The sequence below is a fragment of the Arvicola amphibius genome, chromosome 17 (genome assembly GCF_903992535.2).
Source record: "Arvicola amphibius chromosome 17, mArvAmp1.2, whole genome shotgun sequence".
Classification (NCBI taxonomy): domain Eukaryota; kingdom Metazoa; phylum Chordata; class Mammalia; order Rodentia; family Cricetidae; genus Arvicola; species Arvicola amphibius.
Window position 1 is genome coordinate 32,770,545 of NC_052063.2, and position 13,106 is coordinate 32,783,650.

At 47.7% G+C, this 13,106-nt stretch overlaps 1 protein-coding gene across 1 annotated transcript; it reads left to right on the forward strand.

Moving 5' to 3' along the window:
* The first annotated feature begins 285 nt into the window (after nt 1–285).
* On the forward strand, nt 286–12,521 carry Inhbc (inhibin subunit beta C). The gene is given in 3 exon segments (XM_038315014.2): nt 286–660; nt 10,334–10,740; nt 10,742–12,521. Coding segments are annotated over 3 exon segments (1,056 nt in total). The 5' UTR covers nt 286–347; the 3' UTR covers nt 11,078–12,521.
* The last annotated feature ends 585 nt before the right edge of the window (nt 12,522–13,106 follow it).

Here is a 13,106-nt window from a genome sequence, read left to right on the forward strand (position 1 = left end):
TGCTTGCAGCCTTTCCCTCAGGCTTCCCAGAAAGGCTCTGCAGAGGAAGAATTCCATTTCTAACCTTTGTCCCCAGGCCTCCCAATAATAGCAAGGGACAGACACCTCTCTCTCCAAACAGTCCTCACATCCCCCGCTCCCTACTGTCACTGGGGACACTGGGACTTCCTGCCAACTTCCACCTGTACTGGCGTCATTTTTTTCAGGGCAGCTGTTCAGCTGCTCTATCTCGGGCAAAAAGGAGCCGTGTCAACCAGAGGTACACTCCTCCCAGGGTCCGTGGAGGCCGCTACTGTCGAGACCCTGAGAACTGGATCCGTGTCCTTCAGGGAGGACCTTCTCCAGCAATGGCTTCCTTCTTGTTCTTGTTATTTTTGTTACTGACTCCAGCCACCGTGGCCAACCTCAAAACTGGTGGTCCATGTCCAGCGTGTTGGGGGGCCGCCTTCGATCTGGAGAGCCAGCGGGAGCTGCTCCTCGATTTGGCCAAGAAAAGTATCCTGAACAAGCTACACCTCCGCCAGCGCCCCACACTGAGTCGGCCTGTGTCCAGAGCTGCTCTGAAGACCGCACTGTGGCGCCTCCGTGCGCCTCGACAGGAAACCCCGCTGGAGCATGACCAGACACAAGAGTATGAGATCATCAGCTTTGCTGAGACAGGTGGGTCCATGGTCTGCAGGTCTGACCCCAAATCTGACCCTGGAAAGAGAAAATCTCCCCAACTTCGCTCTGAAGACCTCTCCCAAGCCACCATCTAGCTCCTGCCCCACACTTCTCTATGATAGGTCAGGTCTACCTGGCTGAAGCTGGGAGCTGCTGCTGTTTTACTTCTGAAACTGCTTGTCCTCGTCTCTTCTGCTCTCTCTCTCTCTCTCTCTCTCTCTCTCTCTCTCTCTCTCTCTCTCTCTCCTTAGCCCTCCCAGTGTAAACCCACCCATTCCCCAGGCCAAGGGCTGGATACTGGAGAGTTTCTGACTTCTCTGGCCCCAGGGTCTATCACAGGAGTGCCCCATTTACATAAAAAGAGAAGTAAAATACGATTATAAAACCTCTCCACACCTCAAGTTCTCATGTCAGAACAAGGTCAAATAGCACTCAGACAGAGGTGTGAAAACAAACCATGAGGAAACTCTAGACCAGGTGTGATGGTGCGCACCTTTAATATCAGCACTCAGGAGGGAGACTGACCTCTGATCCAAGTTCAGCCACAGTGACAAGTGAGACCCTGTCTCAAAAAACAAAGCAAATAAATAATACTTTGTAAAAAAAAAAAATCAGTAAGCCAACTGAGGTGAGGCACATCTTTAATCTCAGCACTTGGGAGGCAGAGGCAGGCAGATCTCTAAATTCAAGGCCAGCCTGGTCTACAGAGCGAGTTCCAAGACAGCAAGGGCTACACAGAGAAACCCTGTCTCGGAAACAACAACAAAAAGGTAAAAAGTAGAGGAAAGAAAGAAATGCTTCCACAGAGAAGAGAGCTGGAGAGAAGATAAGGAAATCTTAGCACTGAGAAGCAAAATGCAAGGCTACTACAAGGTCCTTCTCGGGTGTGGGCGGCCACCACTCCTCACAGGTCCTAGAGCCTTTCCTCTGGTGCCTGGTCCCTACTCTCCTCCCTCGAGACCCAGCACAAACTCTGCAGCCACGTAGCCTGGTGCCCACTCTTGCAGAGCCATTTTAGCTGAGTGACCTGGGTAGTTAGTAGCCAGTTTCTCATCTGTAAACGAGGCTAATGAGAAGATGGCTTAGAGATGTAAGTGGGCTAATATCGGTAAAGTCCTTAGGGTGTGGGAAAAGTAGGAAGGAGCAGGAAATAGGGAGGACTGTGCTCCTGTCCAGCAAGGCTCTCCTCTCTCTGTATCTTCTCGTGGCGGAAAGAGACAAGGAAATGCTCTGAAGTCTCTTTTAATAGGACAGGAATCCCCTCTCCAGGGCTCCACCCTCATGACCTAATAACCTCCCAAAGGCTCCACCTCCAAATACTATCACCTTGGGATTCGGATTTCAACACGTTTCTTCTTTTTTAAGACAAGGTCTCCTTACATAGTTCAAGCTGGTTTGAACTCACAGTATAGCTCACATTGGCCAAACATTCGTGACCTTCCTGCCTTAGCATCCGAAATGCTGGGATTACGGCCCTGTGCCAGCTTCAATATGTGAATTCTGAGGAGAAGCCAAGAAAATCCATAGCAGCCTTTCTCCAGGAAGCTTCTGATCACTTTAGCCCAACCCTCTTTAAACATGGTGGCTGGTTTCCCAGAGGCCAGTGTCAGGGTAAATAACTGCCAGGCTTCTGCATACACTTTGTTTACTTTTGTCCCGTGGACAAAGCATGTCACTGCGGCCAAGTCCAGAACTGGGGTGGGATGGAACTGGATCAATTCATGCAACCCAGAAGGTGATCCCTGAGGGCTGCCAATAAAGTGATCTAATGGTTTATCCTCTGGGCTGCCAACATAGCAATCTAAAGGTCAATCCTTTGGGCTGCCAATATAGTGATTTAATGGTCTATCCTTGGGTTGCCAATATAGCAATCTAATGGTCTATGCTCTAGGCTGCCAATATAGGGATCTAATGGTCTATCCTCTGGCCCCTAACAACTCATTTCCTTCCCATTCACATGTACTGGACTCTTCCATGTCACATGTCCTTCCATCATAACATTAGGATCAGGTTTGAAGTCCATGGTCTCATGAAACAAGAGGCTGAACAATGAGGCTCAAAGGTATTTTTCTCCAGGTTCAGGGATCTTCAGTGGCATCCTGAAACTGGCTCACGCTGCCTTATGAGCGCTGATGGTGAACATCCCTGGGTTCACTTATAGCACACTAGAAGCTTAAAATTGGACCTCATGGAAGAATTTTACTAGATGCCGGGCGGTGGTGGCGCACGCCTTTAATCCCAGCACTCGGGAGGCAGAGGCAGGCAGATCTCTGAGTTTGAGGCCAGCCTGGTCTAGTTCCAGGACAGGCTCTAGAAACTACAGGGAAACCCTGTCTCGAAAAACCAAAAAAAAAAAAAAATGTTTACTAGAGAAATTGTCAATCACAGCAAATCAGGGCTTTTAAGGGTCCCCTCCTAGAGAAGAGCTGTTTACCGACACACTGTTGCCTATGTCCTAGAAATAAGTTACATCTTCCCCCTACCCACCTAACACTCTTCCCTCTCTGCCAGGTCTTGTTGGCCCAGTCTCATGATCTTCTCACCTAAATGCTGGGACAAGTGTGTACCACCAAGTCCGGCACTGATCCATGAAAGTCCTGATTTTCGGTCCAGCACATAGCTCAGTCTACGCAGATAATTCCCTTGGGCCTGATTCTGCTCTGTGGGGAGCTCTGGGCTCCTAGGTCTATAGTCCTAGCCCTTGGATCTTTACCGTCAAAAAGTACCCTTACTTTTGAACAGGAAATGACCTGTGTTTGCAAGTGAGTGCAGACTCTGTTTGTCTGTGATTGTTTTTTGGAGATAGGGTCTCACTTTGTCATCCTTGGCTGAGCTTGGAACTCACAATGTAGACCAGGTTGGCCTCTAACACATAGGGATTCATCTGCCTCTGCCTCCCAAGACACCCAGCCCTTTTCCTTTTTTTTTTTTTTTTTTTTTTTTTTTTTTGTATTTTTGCAATGCTGAGGACAATCACTCTACCCTTAGCTCCCTCTTTTCGTTTTGAATTATCTCCATCCCTTCTGGTCCAAACTGCTGCTCCTTTGATTATTAAAATTTTCTTTAAGACCATGGACTCAGCAACTTTCTCTTGAGAAACCTGAGCCTACTCGAGTATATCATACTGTCCCCCCTTTTTTCTTTTTTTTTTCAGATTTATTTACTCATTATGTATACTGCCTGATTGCATGCTTGCACGCCAGAAGAGGGCACCAGATCTCATTATAGATGATTGTGAGCCACCATGTGGTTGCTGGGAATTGAACTCCGGCCCTCTGGAAGAGCGGTCAGTGCTCTTAAAACCCTTCAGCCTTTTCTCCAGTCCGTTACTGTCTCCTCTCAAGCCCCTCTCTTTCCCTTGCTCTTTCCCTTGGAGTCTGAGTCAGGTGTTCCAGGTTCTTATCCAAGTGATTAAAAATAAAGGCTCACACAGACTTGCAAAAGAAGCAAGATAATTTTATTTGGAGCAAAGTGACAGTACAGATTAACTGGGGTTGGGGGGTAACTGGGTCACATGACTAGAATCCTCGAGGGCTCCAAATATTCCTTTCATGGGGTTCAAGAAAAGGAGGAGTAGTCTATGTGGTTCATGATTTTGATCAATAAATAGATCAAGCAACACATTCATTTTTCCTATTGTCCATGTTCCTTCCCACAATGTATCAGACTTCAGTCATATGCACACCCAATTATGCAGACATAAGATGGAAAATAGGGGAGTCCCTCTGAAAGGTCACTAAAAGAGAGGTTTGCCATGCACCCAAAGCCAGTTCAGTCCAGACCAGCCCTCCCATTCTTCATACCTGAACATGTGGGGAATATATTTGAATACAAACTGTCTGAACGTGGTTATTACCAGGGGCAGAGGCACTCATACTCTTGAATGGGAGAACATGTAGCCCAATGCATGGGGCTGGGAATCCTAAGAGTGCTGGGCGCTTGGTTTGCAGAGGGCTGTTTGTGTCTAGTTTGCTCAAGTGAAGGAACTACGCTGCCAAGTGCAATTTTTGTTGCTGCTGTTGTTGTTGTTGTTGTTATTTGAGACAGGGTTTTTCTGTGTAGCTTTGGAGTTTGTCCTGGAACTAGCTCTTGTAGACCAGGCTGGCCTCGAACTCACAGAGATCCACCTGCCTCTGCCTCCCAAGTGCTGGGATTAAAGGCGTGTGCTGCCACTGCTGAGCAAACAATAGGATCTTAATAACCAAGGAGTCAACTGAAAAGAAAGAAAAAATGATTTCCTTTTTCAATCTTGTAAATCCTTTTAGAAATATTTTCTTTAAATTCTTCTAGGAAATAGAAGATTTATGTGTGTTTGTGTGTGTGGTGTTGTTGTTATTGTTGTTTTGTTTCTTTGAAGCAGGGCTTCACGCGGTGGTCCAGCCTGTCCCAGAACTCACTAAGTAGCCTTGGTTGGTCTCCTACTCACAGCAATCCTCCTGCCTCAGTCTCCCAAATGGTACTAGAATTACAGGTGTGAGTCACCACTCCTGGCTCTCTGGCTCCTCGAACCCCCTCCAACAGATGTCTCCTGAAATGCCTTATCACAGGAAGCTAAAATAAGACCATCGGCATTTTCAGCATCCCGCCAGGAAATCTCTCTTGCTAAAGTCACAACTTGGAAATGTGCTCTGGCTTCCGAGTTACTACAGGTGATAGACAGCCCATAGCTTGATCTCCCCTTCTCCAACTTCTACAACAGCCTCCTCACTTTGAAAGACCCCCAGTGTGGGGACGACTCTCACTCAAGTCTCGGGATAACACGACCCCCCCCCCAGTAACTCACGAGAGACCCTCCTTGCTGCAATCACACGAGGTTTAAGGAGATGAGACGGGAACCAGTGCACTGGGGCCGAGACTCATAACCCACTCAGGGGAAGAGTTCGACCTCAAGTGGCCGGGAGAAGGAGTTTTTTTTTTTGTTTTTTTTTTTGTTTGTTTTCTTTTTTTTTTTTTTTTTTTGTTTTTTGTTTTTTCGAGACAGGGTTTCTCTGCAGCTTTTTTAGAGCCTGTCCTGGAACTAGCTCTTGTAGACCAGGCTGGCCTCAAACTCACAGAGATCCACCTGCCTCTGCCTCCTGAGTGCTGGGGTTAAAGGTGTGCGCCACCACCGCCCGGCGGGAGAAGGAGTTTTTAAGGGAAGAAACCACAGCCCAGTGATCCAAAAGGGGCAGGGAGGGTGTAGAAAATTCCGAAAATACCAGTGATGATCACAAGGGGGGCAACTCCCTGCCTCTCAAGATCACTCTCAGGGTCATAATCAGCTAGTTCCTGAAACACAGTATTCCAAAATACCGATGATAATCACAAGAGGGAAACTCCCTGTTTCTCAAGATTATTAAGATTACAATCTAACTTTATCTTCAGCTAGTTCCTGAAACACAGTCACTGAACCGGCTAATCCTAGATTTCTGATTCTTCTCTTCCTACTTAGATTTTTGGCTATTGTCTTCCTGCTGGGAGTGAGGGTGTGTGTGTGGGGGGGGAGCCTGGATTTATCCAGGGCTTTCTTTGGGGAGACCTGGATTTATCCAGGTCTTTCAACTTCTCCTGCCTTTAAGTCTCTTCACTGTCCTTCCAAACTTGGCCTGCCACTGAGTCCCAGAGTCAATGCTGCAAATTTTAGGTTTGGGTGACGGTGGTGGCACCCCACTACTGATACACATTTCTTTTCTTGTCAGTTATTAATATTACATGCCAACATAAAACAGCCTTGCTGTGCTGTTACTATGGTGATTTTGTTTGGTTGGTTCAGCCAATCAGCCGCTGTCATCACACATACTAGGCAACTGCTCTACCACTAGAACTATACCTCAGCCCTAACATATAAACTTTTCTCTCTATTTTTTTAAATACTTTATTTTAAATGTATTTTATGTGCATTGGTGTGAAAGTGTCAGATCCTCTGGGACTAGATGACGGACAGTTGTAAGATGCCATGTGGGTGCTGGGAATTGAACCCAGGTCCTCTGGAAGATCAGCTAGTGCTCTTAATGGAGACACTATCTCTCCAGTCTCTCTTTTTTGTATTATAACATGGTTGTTTGTTTGGTTTTGTCTTATCTTGATTTCTCAGAGTCTTACTCTGTAGGTGAGGCAGGCCTAGAATTTCTTTCTTTTTTTTTTTTTTTTTTTTTTTTTTTTTTTTTTTTTTTTTTTTTTTTGGTTTTTCAAGACAGGGTTTCTCTGCAGCTTTAGAGCCTGTCCTGGAGCTAGCTCTTGTAGACCAGGCTGGTCTCGAACTCACAGAGATCCGCCTGCCTCTGCCTCCCGAGTGCTGGGATTAAAGGCGTGTGCCACCACCGCCCGGCCAGGCCTAGAATTTCTAACAATCTTCCTGGTCCAGCTTCCAGACTGTGAGGAATACAGGCGGGAGCCACCACACCCACTCAGCTGAACAAATTGTCTTAAAACAATTAGTTCATTCCTGATTCTGTGCCTTGACTCAGTTTAACTGGACAACTTTTGTGACCCAGGTGGCATAATTGAGGTCAGTCAAGCCACTGTATCCAGCTGAGAGCTAAATCTGACTCAAATGTTTCTTATGGGCTCTGATTCTCCAGATCTCTCTCTCTCTCTCTCTCTCTCTCTCTCTCTCTCTCTCTCTCTCTCTCTCTCTCTCCAAGATTTCGCACTTAGAACACTGTGTCCAGCTGGGCCAGGTGGTGGCGCACGCCTTTAATCCCAGAACTCCGGAGGCAGAGGCAGGTGGATCTCTGTGAGTTCAAGGCCAGCCTGGTCTAGAACAGCTAGTTCCAGGACAGGTACCAAAGCTCACAAAGAAACCCTGTCTCAAAAAAAAAAAAAAAAAAAAAAAAAAGATACCTCGTAGGGAAGATGGGAAGATGAGAGACGATGGGGAAGTGGGAATTTGTAATGGGGATGTAACAAAATGTACAGCCAGTTATGCTGGCACGAACCTGCCTCAATATCTGCCCCCTAAAAAAATAGTAAGGTGATATTGGGTTTTTGGTTTTGTTTGGTTTGGTTTTTGGTTTTTCGAGACAAGGTTTCTCTGTGTTACTTTGGTGACGGCTGGATGTGGGAAGAGAAGGAGGCAATCACAGAGTTTGTAGGGGCGAGAAGGCAAGGAATGGTCCCATCCAAGTCATTCACACACAGAAAGAGGGGGGACAGAAAGGGAAATAGTGATGCTCTCACTAGATACGCTAGCAGGACATTGGTGTGCCACCATTAAGCAGTTATAAATTTAGGCGTGAACTTGGCGATACCCAAATCTCCAGGTCCTGTCTCCCTCTGCAAAATGCCCTGACCTAGACATACGAGAATCCCTAAGGTAAAGACTACGCTGGCTTTGAGTTCAATGACTGCCTTATAGCAGAGGATAAAAGGAACCGAGGATGAGGGCACACCTTGGAGGGCATCAGAACCTTTGTACTAAAGGCACAGACAAAGGAAAAACAAGGAAAAACAAGGTCGCTAGGTGTTGAGCTGCGACGTAGCTCAGTAGAAGAATGTTTGCCCAGCACGCACAAAGCCCTGGGCTCCCCACACAGCAGCTCAGGAAGGCTGGTGTGGTGGCGCATGCCCACGATCCCGGCACCCAGGCAGCAGACGGCAGTCAGTCATCCTCTGGTGCGTAGCTCCAAGCCAGGCTAGACTACCTGAGACGATGTCTCAAAAAAGGCAAAACTAAGACAGAAAGATAGTCGAAACGAAAGAAATTCCTCCCATCAGACACCTGTGTAGTGCTCTTCCTCATTTCATCTTAGCTGAAGACCAACAGGTGGGCCAGGCTTACCTCTCTTAACTTCCGTTTTTCATAAACCCCTATGACAATTCAGCGAAGTTATTGGCTCCTTTGTAACAGGAATGGATTTTGTTCCAGCTTCCAATGAGAGTAAGACATTCCTTATTTCCATTTGAGATTTCAACAGAATTCCTTTTCCCCATCCATATTTCTACTAATAGTAGAAACATCTTTTTCTAAGAAAGGTTTCATACTCTGTCTAGCTCAGGCCGGTCTCAGATCCAAAACGGTCGCCTCCTGGACCTTTCGAGCACTAGGGTTGATACGAGCACAAGCTGCCATGCCATGCCATACTGGCATCTTTTAAAAGCTTGTGTGTGCACGTGTCTGTGTGCCAGAGACATGTTTGGTACCTTCAGAGCCCCAAAGCAGCACTGGATCCCCACTGGAGTTAGAGATGATTGTGAGTCACCATGTCGGTGCTGGGACTTGAACACAGATTCTCTGGGAAATTAGTCATTGCCCTCAACCTCTGAGCCATCTCTCTAGTCCCTTCTGCTATGACTTTAATCATGATCATTAAGTCACCTCTAAGAAGTGTCAAGCTTTATAATTCTCCACTTTTTGTTGTTGTTGCTGCTTTTGGTTTTTTTAGGACAGGGTTTCTCTGTGTAGCCCTAGCTGCCCTGGAACCCACTCTGTAGACCAGGCTGGCCTTGAATTCACAGACATCAGCCTGCCTCTGTCTCCCAAGTGCTGGGATTAAAGGCATGCACCATCACTGCCCAGCTTGTTTTGTTTTTGAAACAAGGTCTGACTATATAGCCCGGAACTTGCTGTGTTCCACACTCAAGCTCACAGAGATCTGCCTGTTTCTGTCCTTTATACTTGGTGGAAATTTGGGCTGTTCTTTAACCCACTTCTCCAAATTCTTTTCTCTTCTACCCATTTCCAAAGCCACTCACATTTTTAGGTATTTGCTATTGCAACATCTCATTCTCAGAGCTGTTCAGAACACTTACTGCTTTCCCAGAGGGTCTGAGGTCAGTTCCCAGCACTCATAGCTGGTGTCCTAAGCACCTGTAACTCCAGATCCAGATGTAACTCAAACATCCTCTCCTGGGCTCTAGAGTTACACACACACACACACACACACACACACACACACACACACACTTTACAAAAACAACAAAGAAACAGAGGACTGGAGAGATGGGTCAATGGTTAAGAGCACTGGCTGCTCTCCCAGAGGACCCGGGTTCAATTCCCAGCACCCGCACAGCAGCTCATGACTGTCTGTAACTCCAGTTCCACAGGATCAGACACCCTCACACAGACATGAATGCATGCAAAACACCAATGCACATTAAAAACAAAAACAAAAATAAAAAACAAATGTGGTGTCATATACCTGTGATCCTAGAGTTTGGAAGATAGCATCAGGAGGATTAGAAGGATTAGAGGTTCAAGGATATCCTTGGCTACATAGAAAGTTAGATTCAGTCTCCAAAAATATGTAAATAAACACAGGGGGTGCGCTGGAAAGATAGCTCAGAGACTGAGAGTACCGGCTGCTCTTCCAGAGGACTGGGTTTGGTTCTCAGTGCACACATGGTGGTTCACAGTCATCTGTAACTCCCTTTGATCTCTCTACATGTATGCTGTCGTATGTGTGCTTCCACTCCTACATGCATATACACGAGAACACACGCTAACAAATTAAAACTTAGAACAAAGTAAAAGCAAAACTGGGCCTAATGATGCTACAAGCCCACAGTCCCAGCACTCTGAACGTGGAGGCAGGGAGGATCATCAGCTCAAGGCGGACCTTGTCGGCAGTATTGAGTTTAAGGCTACTTTGGACTCCATGAGCCACGGTCTCAAACAAAGGGAGAAAAGTTTGCTGAGAGCAGAGCAGACATTTAGGCTGCAATGGCTTGAGTGGGTTTTTTATGTTCACAGGCCTCTCCAGCATCAACCAGACTCGTCTCGATTTCCACTTCTCTGCTAGAACAGCTGGCGGCATGGAGGTCCGGCAGGCCCGGCTCATGTTCTTCATGCAGCTCCCTTCCAATACCACCGAGACCGTGAACATACGAGTCCTTGTGCTAAGACCGTATGCTACCAACCTCACCTTGACAAGTCAGTACCCACTGCAGGTGGATGCTAGTGGCTGGCACCAGCTTCTCCTGGGACCGGAAGCTCAGCTTGCTTGTAGTCAGGGGCACCTTACCCTGGAACTGGTAACCAAAAGCCAGGTGGCCCACAGTTCAGTAATCCTGGATGGGTTTTCTCACAGACCTTTTGTGGCAGCCCGGGTAAGAGCTGGGGGCAAACATCGAGTTCGCCGACGAGGCGTCAACTGCCAGGGGGGGGTCCAAGATGTGCTGTCGGCAAGAGTTCTTTGTGGACTTTCGTGAGATCGGCTGGCATGACTGGATCATCCAGCCTGAAGGCTATGCCATGAACTTCTGCACTGGGCAGTGCCCACTACATGTGGCAGGCATGCCTGGCATCTCCGCATCCTTTCACACGGCCGTTCTCAATCTACTCAAAGTCAACACAGCTGCCGGCAGCACTGGAGGAGGCTCGTGCTGTGTGCCCACAGTTCGGCGCCCTCTGTCCTTGCTCTACTATGACAGGGACAGCAACATTGTCAAGACAGACATACCTGACATGGTGGTAGAGGCCTGTGGGTGCAGTTAGCTTATGCGTGATACAGCCCAAGGTAGAGTAGGCAAACATGTCCTTACAAAGATGGCCTTCCTCAGAAGGAGGGAGTAACTACGTTCCTGCCTCCGTCCACAATGTAACCACCTTCTTTCTAAGTATGCAGACTACCCTCCGTTGACTCCAATAGATCTACATCTAAAGGGTCACCACCCATGACCACCAGCCTCTCTTGTCTCTCCTGGGATATGGTTGACCCTGAACACACCCCCATCCTAAACCCTACTCCAGGGGCTAATCCACTGCCAACCACAACCAACATGGTTTCGTTCCCAGCAAAGACACCCCTCGTTCACCCTTAGTCAATGATGCAAACTACTCTACCTCCTGTCCCGCCAACTGATGGTCCACTCCATGATGACCCACCGAGCAATCTTCCCTCGAACTCTACAGTGCTCCAAAGAACCCTTCCCCTGGGTTCCCAGCTTGCTGTTTTCCAAAGCGAGACCCTTGCCCAAGTGTGCTACTAATACTGTTTGCAAAGCCTCAAGTGTTCTGTCTTCTTCTGCCTGTGGGGGCTGGCGCACCTGAGCCACCGAAGCCACCAAGCTCTCCTACCCTCTGACTTCCAGCTGAATTTGACCAAAGGGAGATTCAGGTTGGAAACTAAAGACTAGGGAGTTACAGAGGTCACAGAAAACTCCATCGGGCCTAAGGTCTCGCACCTCTCATCCAAGCCCTTAAGAGAGTGCTACCTAAAGGTTGAGGCCAGCTAGTTCTCGGCTAGCCTGGGCTACACTGTTCAGACCTTGTCACAAAGTAAAAGAAGGGAAAAAAAGAAAAGAATATTTTCTATTTCCCCCACACTTGTTTATAAGCCATAGCTCTATGTAGCCATGGTGTGCTATGTCCGCATGGCCCCAGGTTTGCATGTAGCCGTGACTGTGCTGTGTCCACATGGCCCCAGGTTTTCATGTAGCCGTGGCTGTGCCATGTCCACGTGGCCCCAGGTTTTGCATGTAGCCGTGGCTGTGCTATGTCCACGTGGCTCCATGTTTTGTGCTTCTGATAACATTATTTCAACACTAAAAAATCCGGATGGCTTGCCCTTTTTCTAGTCCCTGGTGTCTGAACAACTGAACAATCTTTTTTTTTTCCAATTTACTATGTAGAACAGGCTTGCCTAGAGCACACACCTGCCTTCACCACCATGCCCAGCTTTGAGCATTGTTTTTTGTTGTTGGGTCCCTTAACTCTACCTATGGCCCTGTAACTCCTTTCACTGAGTCCTCTTGAGATAGCTCAAAATATCCTCTGTCTCCTGCCGGGACCTTCCTCTCTCTCCACCTGGTCACCTCCGGCTTAGCTGTTCCGTCCATCTCGTGTTCCTCCAGGTTCCTCTTCTTCTTTAATCTTCCTCCATCCTCCTTCCAGAACTTTCAGGGGCTTCATGGCTAATAATAAACTACTATTGCCTGAATCTCATCTCCCTGTGTTCTGACTCCAAGAAATGAGACAGATCAATAATCTGTTCTGACTCCAAGAGATGAGACAGATCAATAATCGATTATCAAGCAAGCCAACCCTGGCCACACAGGGTGGGAGGCAGAGGCATTCAGAGCTACCTGTTGGAACTCTGGCTCCCCTTCCTTTTTCCCACTCTGAGAGCTTCAGTCGTGAGTCCTCTCTGGAAGCTTTAGTGGGTCAAGAAGAGGAAGGCGTGGGATAAAGAGGGGGCAGCATTTACTCTGAGAACTGGTCCTCTTTAGACCTTTGCCCTTCTTTCTTCACCATCTCCTCCCTTTGGCTGGACAGCCCTGATCCAGAGGGTCGATATTGTCTGCAGCCCAAGGCCAGGCTTGCGCAAAACCCATGTGTCCTTTGGGTAATGTGATGTCTGTGTTTGCTTAGCATATAATCCCCTCCTCCCAGGTTAAGAGGTCCTTGCAATGGAAATGTTTGGGGCCCTGCAGGTCTGAGCCATGGGGTTTCCTAAGCAGACCGTGGGAGTTGTTTCACTTTTATTTGAGAAGACCTCCTTCAAGTCCCGAGGTTTCGCAGCATC